This window comes from Cornus florida, unplaced genomic scaffold (assembly GCF_030987335.1).
Source record: "Cornus florida cultivar Cherokee Brave unplaced genomic scaffold, ASM3098733v1 CherokeeBrave_3.0.0_Hap2_Chr03, whole genome shotgun sequence".
Classification (NCBI taxonomy): domain Eukaryota; kingdom Viridiplantae; phylum Streptophyta; class Magnoliopsida; order Cornales; family Cornaceae; genus Cornus; species Cornus florida.
The window spans coordinates 3,563,237-3,575,677 of NW_026775573.1; the positions used below are offsets into that span (position 1 = coordinate 3,563,237).

Sequence of the window (12,441 nt, forward strand, 5' to 3'; positions counted from 1 at the left end):
TGTAGGCAAATTACTTTGTTTTTCTTGACACATGCTAATACCCTTTTGCTGCTCTAAATGTCTTACTTGTTCTATTTGACTTGGTAGGGATTGCCCTCATTTTTGTGTTCTTCACATAATATTTTTAAAATTTTTTTTTTTTCACTAAATATATTGTAGTCAACAATAACAAATAAACTTTTTCTAGCTAGTTGGGATCCGCTACATGAATTCTATTCTTTTATACCTCCATGACAACATCAAACTGAACCACATTGATACCACTTCCACGTACAAGAAATTAGAGGACCAAGTATATATCCTAGAATTAATTTGCTTAAAAAAATAAAAGAACTTCAGCAATTCAGATTAGAAATGAATGTAATTTAGAACCATTATAGCGTAATTTCACCGAATGTAATCCATGGACATAGTTTAACTCCTAAACATATTATAAAGGGAACAATAGTTTAACTCCTAAACACATATAAATGGAACAAAACATGATGCAAAGTTACATGTATAAACTAATACTCTAAATTTCACTGTTGTTTCAGGAAAAAAAAAAAAAGAAAAAAGAAAAAGGGATCAGTAATTTAATTACTTGCCCACTAAAGTTAAAAAGAAAAAAAAGGAATTGAAATCCAAAGAAGGACCCAAATGTCATGGGTCCCGGGGCAAATACCAGTTAATTGGGTCAGTATGTCTCATTTGCAGTGGGGTGGCAAAGGAGGAGAATCAGTGCATGGAACTGGCGGAGACCCATGTCTGTGTAGAAGTTCTCGTGCCAGTGCTTGTAGATCACCACCTGTACTGACTGATGATGACATCTCCGCCATACTTCTGGTGCAACCGGGTTGGCGTGGATCCATTTGAGGCTGCTGGATAGTCCACGAAGCCTGCATCATTGGCTCAAAAAGCGATGATAAGTCGTATGTGGCGGGCACGGAGGACGCCGGTGGGAGGTCTGCTATCGAAAGGGATGGCGGCGTGAGGAGCATTTGGGGTGGTGGAGGTGGTGCTGGTGGAGTTGGAAGCTCTAGTGTTGCAAGGTGGGCTTGTAGGTATGAAAGCTCTGCTTGTAAATGCACCACCTGAGTGTAATGCCAGGATGCAAAAATAAAAACATTTTTATGCTGAATGTGCAAAAATTTACTGATGTTAAAAACAAAATTCCTACATTTTTCAAATTGAGAAAATAAGAACATTTTTTAATTTAAAGTCTAAAATATCTAAAATGCCTTTAAAACAAAATAAAAAATACTTATATACACAAACTTTATTAAGGGTATTTTGAGGTTTATATTAAAAAAATGATCAAAATAGAAAATCAGGGAACAATTTGTTACAAAATTTCAAATTATAGGAATTTATATATACATACTAAATAAAAAGAGTGTTTTTTGCATATTTTTTATATAATTTTTTTTTACACTCACTGTATTTCTTTTTTCTTTAAATGATTTTAGAAACAGAATATATACTAAACTAACTACATTGTAATTATTTAAAAAGAGAATTGAAATTTTAAATAAGTTAAGCAATATGTCTACAAATTTCAAAGAATTATTAATATTTTTTTTTTCAATTGGAACCACTTCAATGGGAGAGTGGCTTACCTTAGAAGCAATTGAACGCTAAGAATATATACATTGTATTCAAAACATATATATATATCTATAATAGTACAAAAGGCATGTGCATGATCATGGAGTATATATAAGGTTGTTTTAGAAGTGGACAAATTGGTAACAAGATGACGCCTGAAATTGTTAATCTTTTTGGCTTATATGCTTGATGGCCTTAATCATTTTCTAAGTTTCTCTCTCTTTCTCTATAGCATGTGGTACTACTCTATTATCCATAAGAGGGCAAGTGGAGCAACAGCTTTCTAATTTAACCCAAGATATTTACCACCCACCTAAATATTTGCATTGTAATTAACTTAATTGTATAAACTCAGCCTAATTAGATACCTACAAAGAAAAATAATTGCAAAACTATATATGTGTTTTATGCATGTTTCTTTTACATATATAAATATATATTTTTGTAACTTATTACATTAAAAAAAAAAAAAAAAAAAAAAAGAAAGAAGGCCATGCATTGTTATAAGTATGCACAAAAGATGCATGTAGACGGGGAAGAATACAGTATAGTGTAAATATTTACAGATATAAAGTAGGTGTTTTTATATTTTTATTTAAAAAAATACATTTTTCTAATAATTGCATATTTTAGACTCAATTTGAGGCCACTCTTAGATAATTTTTTTTGGTAATCTTTTAGTACATCTAGAACAAGAACAAGAACACAAGACTGCATATGATAGTCTGATGGGTGACAAATTATAAGGTGCTCTAAGAAAGTCCGCCACCATCATAATTTATATATACATGAGTGATAATAGAGAGTCCGGTTATTAATATATTCAACTAATTTTTTTTTTTTTCTACTTGGTACTCACACACATTGCCTCTACTGAAGTTCAAATTCCTGATTTCTTTTTAAAAAGTAAAGACTTTATATCGCTAAGTCATAAACCTATTGATTTTCAACTAATTTTATTTGAATATAAGCTAAAGTCACCGTGACAATCCACACTCAGTGGACTTCTTTAAATTATTACTAGTATTCTATATGAATATATATACACACACATATGTACATATGCAAAGAACCTGTGTACGCATGTTATACTAGTACATGCAAACAGTCATGAGGTGTAACGGTACAACCTAATAAAAAGGTAATATTAATGCTAGATGGTGTAGGCTACCCCTATATATATATATACAACTTGATATGATGTGTTTATAAACCCAAAAACAAGAAAATGAGGAATGGAGGTGACCCTTAAAACAGTAAACCGACCATCTCCTTAATAGCTGCAAAACTTGTAGAGTGTAGAAAAAGAAAGTGGGGGCACTGTACCCCCTGAGTATTGTAGTGTTCTCCGACCATATCATAACTTAATCAATCAAAACCTACCTTCTAGATTTCAGCAAAGCATGAAAGTGTTCCCCCAATGTAGCACATCTTGGTCCACACTTTCTTGTGCCCTCATTTTCTTCCCTCCTAAATAAAAAAAATAAAAAAATTATATATATATACACACACACACAACCCCCGGCCCCCTCTCAAATATACAATAGAAATGACACTTCACACATAAGTATATAGTATTTATATATACATATATGTATATATATACACATGCATATAAATGTATATATAAATCAACATATATACATATATGTGACACAGTGACAACACAATTCTTGAAGTTTACTTCAATGTAACCTTAATCAGACTTAAAAATTCAACAACCAAGGACAGATCCCTTACACCACTAGTATCAATGTAGATTAATCCCATATACATTTCTATCACTATATCACGTTTTGTTCCATACCATATTCCCTTTCAATCTAGTGATATCATATTTCTCTTTTTTCAAGCTAGCATTAACTCTACCAATACAAATTTCTTCATGATCCCGTAAATTATGGATTTCACATACTGTAACGTACTTGTGTGTCTGAGAGAGAAAAGTGCGCGTGTATACATATATGCACTTTATGAAGGAAAAATACTGGGCATTTTTAGATATATACCAAAATGTGATATAGCATGTAAAATTCACTCTGCCAAGTAACAAAAATGACAATTAAACCTACCCTAGCTTGAAAAGGACAATCACACACAAATGTACACACAAACCTAAAGTAACGTACACACTACACACACAAGATATGAACCACTCGACAGGATTCAATAGAAAGAAATAGAAATTGAAACAACAAAAGTTATTAGAAAAGAGGGCTGTTTTTATAATACGAAGTTTAGATCAAATTAAGTGAGCATGCACCATGAGTAAACCTACACTTTATGGTGACAAATGGGGTGTGTGTATGTGCTGTTTTTCTTTTTCTTTTTCTTTTTTCCTTGGAAGTGCGTCCAAATTAAAGACTATTAAGAGCAAGCCCAATTAAACTCTGGTCATTCTAGGTTTGGAAAGTGAGTATGTAATTTTATTACTAAACTATTTTCTTAATTTGAACCGGTGACCTTCATATCACAAATTAATTAGGAGGTCGGAAAATGAAGAGTGGAGCATGTACATACCTGTTGCTGGAGGGCAAAGATGTGAGCAACACAACCATAGACAGGGTCTCTAAGCCGAGCCTGTGCCTCGTAACATATGGTGACCACCGCGTCGAGCCTTTTATGGACCGGAATATGAAGCAGAAGCTTGGACACGTTGCTCGCTCCGAACACCTTGTGAACCGCCGCAAAATGAGCCGCACCTTGTTCCGAGTCAAAGTACGGCGCGAATATGCACCCGGCCACGCACTTCCTCCTTAAAAACTTGCAAGCCCCACACGGCCCTCCACCACTGCTGCCGCCGCTGTTCCCGCCAACACCGCCGTCACCACCACCGGTGGTGCTGCTGCTGCTAGGGTTTGCACTCATTTTCTAGCGGGGAATTTTGTTTTTTGGATTGTAAATCATACAATTAGCTAGGGATTGTGGGGGTCGATGTTGAAGATGAGAGAGAAACAGAGAGAGAGGGTTTGTTTGTTGGTTTTTTTTTTTGGGGGGTTGGGGGTTTTAAGCATTAAGTGAAGTCTTTAAAGCCACGCGATGAAGCAAACCCCATTTAGCTGCTTGCGTGAAGCAAACATGCGATAAGCCAACAGTTTTTTATTGATCTACCTTCAATCTCGTGAATTTAGCTTCCAAAGCTCATGTTTTCTTCTCTTTAGTTTCACCCCCTCTCTCTTTCTATAGTGTATATATATGTGTGTGTATGTATATAATATACATGTATATGTATATGTGTGTCCATCCAAGTTTGCTTAATTTTTAGATACATCAGATATATTCTTAACCTTGCAAAACAAAAAGAATGGGGGTTTTAGAAGTCGAAACGTGTCAGTGGGACTGTCTATGTATGCCTCTAGCGTGTTTTAAGCTGCGTAGAGGGCAAAAGACGCCAACTCTCTTCTCACTCTCTCTCTCTCTCTACGTTGAAAAAGACTCGGCCTTTTCTTCTTTAATTCTATAAACAAGTAAAGAAAACGGCTCTGCATTTGTAAGTGTGTAATAGTGGCTAGAAAGACATTATTGCCCCCATACCACTAAATTAGAGTATCAATTTATTGTTATGGACATTAATTAATTGTTCAATCAATGTGTGCATGTGTTTGAGAAGGAAGATAAATTGAAGAAGGATTTTAGTCGAACATTTGGATAATTTCTCATCAATGTCAACTTGTGAGTTAATCAAGAGTTGTATAACATCGATAATTTTTATTTTTCAAGTCAAGTTTAAGTATCTGCAGAGACATATAAGTTTAATGTCAAGAAATAAAAAAATTGAGTTGTAATTTAAGTGCAAGTTGAAATGAAAAATCCGTGATCAAACTCGCCAGTACACGGAATACCAAAATTGATAATGTGAACTAATCTAGATCAACAGATGTACATCATAATAACGTGGAGATTAGAGGGTTGCACAATCTGGTGAGACTAAATGGTTATGCAATGACAACTGCTGGAATCACTAAAAAGAGTACTGATGATTGATTAGAACAACTTACATTCTCAAGCCTGACATATATATATATATATATATATATATATATATATATATATATATATATATATATTGGTTTCTATTTTTAAGTATGCTTACTAATTTATTATTGCTTGGCCTTTAGGGCAGACCAAAACTTTTAAATTTATGGCGCATATCATTAATTAGCTTAAATTTTCCCAAGTGAAGGAATTAAGGTGTGTAGTGTGTAAACGTTAACTTTAACATGGCGTTGTTGATGTGAACTCTATATATGTATATATATGAAGTTACACTTTCAAGTCACTTAACTTTAAGAATAAAAGTGGTCATGTGGTCATATAATGATTAATGTATTAATGTATGTTGATGTTAATTTAATTTGTATTGGTTAGTTTTTGAATTTTGAAATTATTTGCCTTTCATTATTAAAATATAACCCCACAAATACATATATATTGTTTTTTGACATGTCATCCTAGAAAGCAATGAACCTCAAAAGCAAAAAGGGATTGTTAGATAAAGTTTTAGCCTCCATTCCCAACTAAGAAATCAATTTTAAAAACTTAATCCAAAATAATAATAATAATAATAAAGTTAAAAACAAAAATAAATACTAAAAGAAAACAACGATAAAAAAAAGTAATTATAGATGAGGTGTAACATATTTATGCTCAAACCTTATTGATTTCCTAGCTAATAAAAAGTCAAAAACAAAGTTCGGCGTTCAAAGCACTAATCGACCTTTTCAGTGGAATTCCAATGAAATTCCGCCACGTATAAGTCGGTGAGGATGAACGTAACGGCCGGGGGAGGTGATGAGCTCACAACTTGATAAGCGGGACCCACACGCCGGGAGCTTTGAAAAACAAAGAAAAAGAAACGCTTTTTTGTTTCACTGTTTTTGAAACTATTAGTAACATATACTCGTACATACGAGTATAAACATAAATAAATATTTATAAATTAGAAAAAAGGTCGTGAAATCAGTAACAGTTCGTAACGGCGCATCACCGCGCCGTCCGGTGTTTGTCCAATCCGTGTGGTGTGTAGAAGAAGCAATGACAGAGAGTCATTTTTACTAACACACTTGACCGCCACGTATTGAGGTGGAACCACATTGCTTACGTTGGACCAGTTTATAGTTTCACCCAACATAATATTCTTATATATATGTAGTATTTCATTTCATTATTTTTTTCTCTCATTTTCTTTTCTCAAAAATAAAACAAATAACTCACTAAATTTTTTATACATAAAGTTCATAGTGGATTCGGATCCCTACTGTGGTGGAAATCACAGGATTTATTCTGTACCATAAAATGTGATGTTAACATTTAGAGGCATAGTTGATTGTAAGTTAAAATTAATTAAGGTGCTATTTGCATATTATTTTAAATAGCATGATGAAAACTAATTGAAAAAAATTAAAAGATTTTTAATAGAGAAGAAGAATGTGTGATATTATATATATATATATATATATATATATATATATATATTTGATTGATCACGGGTGTATCATGGATATATTGGTTCTTGTTTAAATTAGATTTATACATATAAGTTTAGGTGTATAGTTTTACCAAGATATGTACGTATGGTGGTTGGTGGATAGGGAGGTCGTGGTAGGAGGTTGAGAGGGGAGGGGTGCGTAATGGCTATTGCTAGAGGGTGGAAGTGTAAGAGGTGGAGATGGCCATAGTTAGAGGGTGAGGGTGTAAGATGTGGAGAAAACAAATTAATAGAGATATAGAAGGAGAGAAAGGAGAAAAATAACAAATATACAGGGGCGGCTCAATATAATTTGAAGCCTTAGGCAAAAATAAAAATAAAAATTGAATTTGGTTGTTCATTTGTTGATTTTTAATGTTCTGATTATTAATTGTTACAAATTTTTCAGTAACTCTATTTTGAGATTGAATAAGTTTATCTATTCTTTTTTTTTTTTCAATTTTTTTTTTTATATTCCAAGTTATACTTTATGATAGACATATTCAACCTATAAATAAAAATGACTACAACTCACAAACAAAATATACAATTTGTGATAACAAAAAAATTAAAAATTTTCGATTTAATTTCCAATAAATTCTTCAATAGAATAATAGTGAGTTCAGAATCTGGGATTGTAAATTGTTTAAGCAAAGTGAAAGTTGAAAAGTTGATAGAGTGCTAAGATAATTTAGCCTTTTCATATATATAGTTTATTCATATTACATTAAAGTTCAATGTGAGAGATTATTTGGATCCAAAATGGATATTTTCACTCTGTATTTAGAAGTCCTTAAGCAAGCTAATCCTATGAAGGTAAATAATGACCTAGATATCAATTGGATTAGGTAGGCATAAGATTCATAGAAGAGAGAAATCAAGAAAACTTATAATATTGTTGGTTATTTTATCCAAAAAGAAGTTACCCTTCTCCCTTGTTAAAGATGCAGTTACCAAAATGTGGGGTAGTGATGATGGTCTTGAAGAGGTTTTGGCTGATGACAAGGGCTTCTTTATGTTCAAATTCTCCACAGAGATGGAATGCAATAACATACTTGCTAATGGCCCTTGTATGGTGATGGGAAAACCCTTGTTTATGAAAAAGTGGCACAAAGGCATGGAACTTACTAAGGAATCTTGTAGATTGATACCCCTGTGGGTTAGATTTTATAATATTCCTCATGAGTACTGGACAGCTAAGGGATTTAGTCATGCGATTAGTGCTGTGGGGAAGCCACTCTTTGCTGATAAGCTCACTGAAAGTAAAACAAGGCTCAGCTATGCTAGGTTATGTGTTAAAGTAGATACCACTAAACCTTTTGTTGAAGCTTTCCAGTTCAAGGTAGATGATGGAAGCTACTTTGATATCAAGGCTGAATTTCAGTGGAAACCTATGGTGTGCTCTTTTTGTTGTTGTTTTGGTCATCTATCCACTACATGCCCCACAAAGCAAAGTCTTGACAAGCTAGTTAAGGAGAACTCAAGTCAAGAGAATGTCTGGCAAACTGTCTAGAAGAACACTCAACCAACTGCCTTGGATGATGGCAGCCATGAGGACCACCCAACTAATGGTGTTGTTGATGGTAATACTGATGTCAATGGTGTAGAGCTAGCCCACACAAGATGTGTCCATTCAAGCTCAAGGGAGTGTTGAGCAAGAAGTGACCACTGAGGAGGTGGTAAGATCAGAGGATCTAAAGACATGTGAAGATGATCATGTTAATGGGATGAAGGTTGAAGGTGGGATGGAGTCTGTGTTACCTGAGGTGCTTCCTTTGGAGGTTCCTATAGCTCATGTTTCTCCTAGTTGCTCCAACTCCACTTCCAACTCCACCTGCTCTTCAAGCTCTAACCAATGTAATGGCAATGAGCACTCTGAGGTTTCACAGGAGAAAACTAAGAAAAAGAAGAAGAAGGGAGGTGAATACTCTATTGTACCTGTTTCAGGGTTTCCAGGGGTAATACTCCAAACCCTTTCTTAATGATTCTTACAGCATGGAATATCAGGGGTTTTAATTCCCCTGAAAAACAGAAGGAAGTTAAGCATTTTATTGCTGACTCTAACTCACAGTTTATTACTATTTTAAAAACTAAGGTCCAAGAACCTAATATTATTGACATACATAGATACATTGCCACTTCTTGGCAACTTCTTCACAACTATCCCTATTCTAATCTTGGTAGGATTTTAATCCTATTGGATCCCACAAAACTCAAGGTTCAGATGATGTCCTCCAATGCCCAAGCCATCCATTGCAGCATCACCACTATTGAGGACCATAATCATTTTTTTGTTTCTGTCATCTATGCTTTCAACACTGTTATGCAAAGGAACTCCCTGTGGAATGACATAAGGTCCCAAGCTGTAAGTTTCTCTCCCTGTCTTTGGGTCATATGTAGTGACTTCAATATTATTAGACATCCAGATGAAAATGCTGGTGGCTCTAGTAAGTGGAACTCAGGAATTATTGATATAAATAACTGTATTTTTGATGCTGAGCTGTATGAGTTGAGATACAGTGGTATTTACTTTACTTGGACTAATATGAGTCCTAGTCACACTAATATCTCTAGGAAACTTGATAGAGTGTTGGTGAATGACAGTTGGTTGTCCAAGCTTCCTCTTTCCAGTTGTGAGTTTCTTCCTCATGGGGTGTCTGACCATTCCCCAATGGTTATTAACTCAGGGATTGAACCTCCTAAGAAAAATGTTCCTTTTAGATTTTTCAATTTTTTGGCAAATCATAAGGACTTTTTGACTACTATGGCTTTTGTGTGGGAGCAAAATATGCATGGTACTCTCATGTTTCAGGTGGTTAACAAGCTAAAAATGCTCAAAACCAAGCTGAAGGCTCTGAATAAAAAAGAGTATAGTAAAATCTCTAAAAGAGTTATTGAAGTTAAGGATGGTTTGTGTACTGTCCAAAGATCTCTTGACGGTGATCCTGCTAATGTGGAGCTCAGGAACAAAGAGAAGACCCTACTTCAAAACTTCCATGACTTGTCTTTGGCTGAGGAGCAATTTTATATGCAAAAGTTAAGAGTTAAGTTGCTTAATGAAGGGGACAAGAACACTAGCTATTTTATGAAGGCTTTTAATGCTACATGTAACAGAACAAGGGTCATTAGGCTCAAACTTGCTTCAGGTGAGACTTCTGAGGTGCCTTCTATTATTAAAGAGGATGCTGTAAGGCATTTTCAGAATATTTTGGGAGGTACTACTCATAGCTATCCTGGTATTCAAGCCTTGAGGAATGTGTTTAATAAAGTTGTTCCTGACCAATCCATTGATTCTTTGTCCACCATTCCAACTGTGGAGGAGATTAGAAGTTGCTTCTTTGCCCTTAGTGACAAAAAAGCTCCTGGACCTGATGGTTTTAATGTAGTGTTTTTTAAGAAAGCTTGGCCTATGATTGGTAATAATGTAGCCTTGGCTGTCAGAGAGTTTTTTTTGTTAATGGCCAGTTGTTGAAGGAAATCAATTCTACTTATATAACCTTAGTCCCAAAGGTCCCTAATCTATTTTCCATGCAGGACTTCAGGCCTATCTTATGCTGTAACACTATTTATAAAGTTATTTCCAAGTTGTTAGCAAAAAAAATCCAACCTATCCTTCCTCATCTTGTTGACAAATACCAAACTGCTTTTATTAAGCATAGAAGAATTGGGGATGGTGTATTTATTGTTCAGGAGCTCGTGAAAGGGTACATAGCTCATGTTCCCACCCCCAGATGCACCCTTAAAGTTGATCTCCATAAAGCCTATGACACTGTCTGTTGGGAGTTTTTGATTAACTGTCTCAAAATCCTTAATTTTCCACCTTCATTCATTCAATGGATTGCTGCTTGTATTACCACTCCTGCCTTCTCTGTGTCCATTAATGGTGAAATGGTGGGCTTCTTTAAAGGAACTCAAGGTATAAAGCAAGGGGACACAATCTCTCCCCTCCTTTTTGTTCTTCTTATGGATGTACTATCCTCCAATATTAGTAAACTCATTGATGATAACTCTTAGTTCTCCTACCACTGGAGGTGTAGAGCAAACCAAGTTTGTCACTTATGTTTTGCTGATGATGTTATTATGTTTTACCATGGGGACCCCTACTCTCTGTCTGTTCTCATAAAGAGCCTTGATTTATTCTCTAACCTCTCTGGTTTGAAGCCTAATTTGGCTAAGAGTAGCATTTTTACTGCTGGGGTGAGTGAAGACATTCAGAATAATATGCTCAGCATCTCTGGATTTGGAGTTGGCCAACTTCCATTTAGATATCTTGGTCTTCCCATCACTGCTTCAAAACTTACTTCTGCTAATTGTAAAGTCTTGGTGGAAAGAATCATTGCTAGGATATCTAGCTGGACTTCTAGATTCCTATCTTATGCGGGTAGACTCCAACTTATCAAAGCTACCCTTGTCAACATTCATGCCTATTGGGGTCGACATTTCATCCTCCCTTTGCAGGTTACTAACCAAGTGAATGCAGTGTTAAGGAAATTCTTATGGACTAGGAAGGAGTTGAAGGATTCTGATACCAAAATTAATTGGTATGCTGTCTGCAAACCTAAGGAGTATGGTGGTCTTGGATTACCTAACCTTGCTGCACTGAATAGAATTGCAATCCTACAGCATATATGGAATATTTTCAATGACTGTGGCCAATCTTTGTGGTATCAGTGGGCTCACACTATACTTATTAAGGAAAAAAAAGCTTTTGGAACATTAAAACCAATCAACTGGGTTCTTGGAACTGGAGAATGCTCCTTAAGTTGAGGGGTTTAGCTAGGTAATTTATCAACCATCAGGTGGGTGATGGCTCTGCTACATTTCTGTGGTTTGACTATTGGTTGCCTTCTGGCCCGCTCAACCTTAGTGTTGGTAGTGAGGTTATTTCCAATTCTATGTGGGATTTTAACTCTAAGGTTAAGGGTTTTATCAGACATGGCCAGTGGAGATTACCTCTATTGGTTGAAGATCCTCCAGCTATCAATGCTAATAGTATAGATTGTGTTGTTTGGACCTATTTCTTACAGGTAAATTTAGTCTAAAGCATGCTTGTAATGCTCTTCTGCCTCCTGCACCTTTGTCTAATTGGACCACCATTATATGGTTTTCCAAACACATTCCGAGACATGCCTTTGTCACTTGGCTTGCTCTTCACACCAGACTTTATACTAAAGACAGGTTCTTCACAGGTCAAAGGGGAGATTCTCACTTATGTATTCTATATATGAGTGAGCCTGAGACTCATGAACATTTGTTTTTTAAGTGTAGCTTCTCGTCTTTTATTTGGGATATGGTTCAACATACTTGTGGATTCTACTGTGGTGAGCGTAGCCTTATATTCATTGCTAGATGGATTGACAATGTATGGAATGATAAGTGTAATTTTA

The 12,441-nt window shown here is 35.2% G+C and overlaps 1 protein-coding gene across 1 annotated transcript; it reads right to left on the reverse strand.

Annotated features, from left to right (window-relative positions):
- Positions 1-397: 397 nt before the first annotated feature.
- Positions 398-4,733, reverse strand: LOC132299097 (LOB domain-containing protein 18). The gene is made up of 2 exons (XM_059795551.1): positions 4,108-4,733; positions 398-1,073 (listed from the first exon to the last, which is right to left on the reverse strand). The coding sequence occupies exons 1-2, from the start codon at positions 4,453-4,455 to the stop codon at positions 687-689; spliced, it is 735 nt and encodes a 244-aa protein (XP_059651534.1). The 5' UTR covers positions 4,456-4,733; the 3' UTR covers positions 398-686.
- Positions 4,734-12,441: the final 7,708 nt, after the last annotated feature.

Excerpts from the sequence above, each read along its gene's own strand:
- LOC132299097 (XM_059795551.1), bottom strand. The coding sequence starts at position 4,455 with ATGAGTGCAAACCCTAGCAGCAGCAGCACCACCGGTGGTGGTGACGGC. Across the intron at positions 1,074-4,107 it reads TCTTTGCCCTCCAGCAACAG|GTGGTGCATTTACAAGCAGA; the intron begins GTATGTACATGC and ends CATTACACTCAG.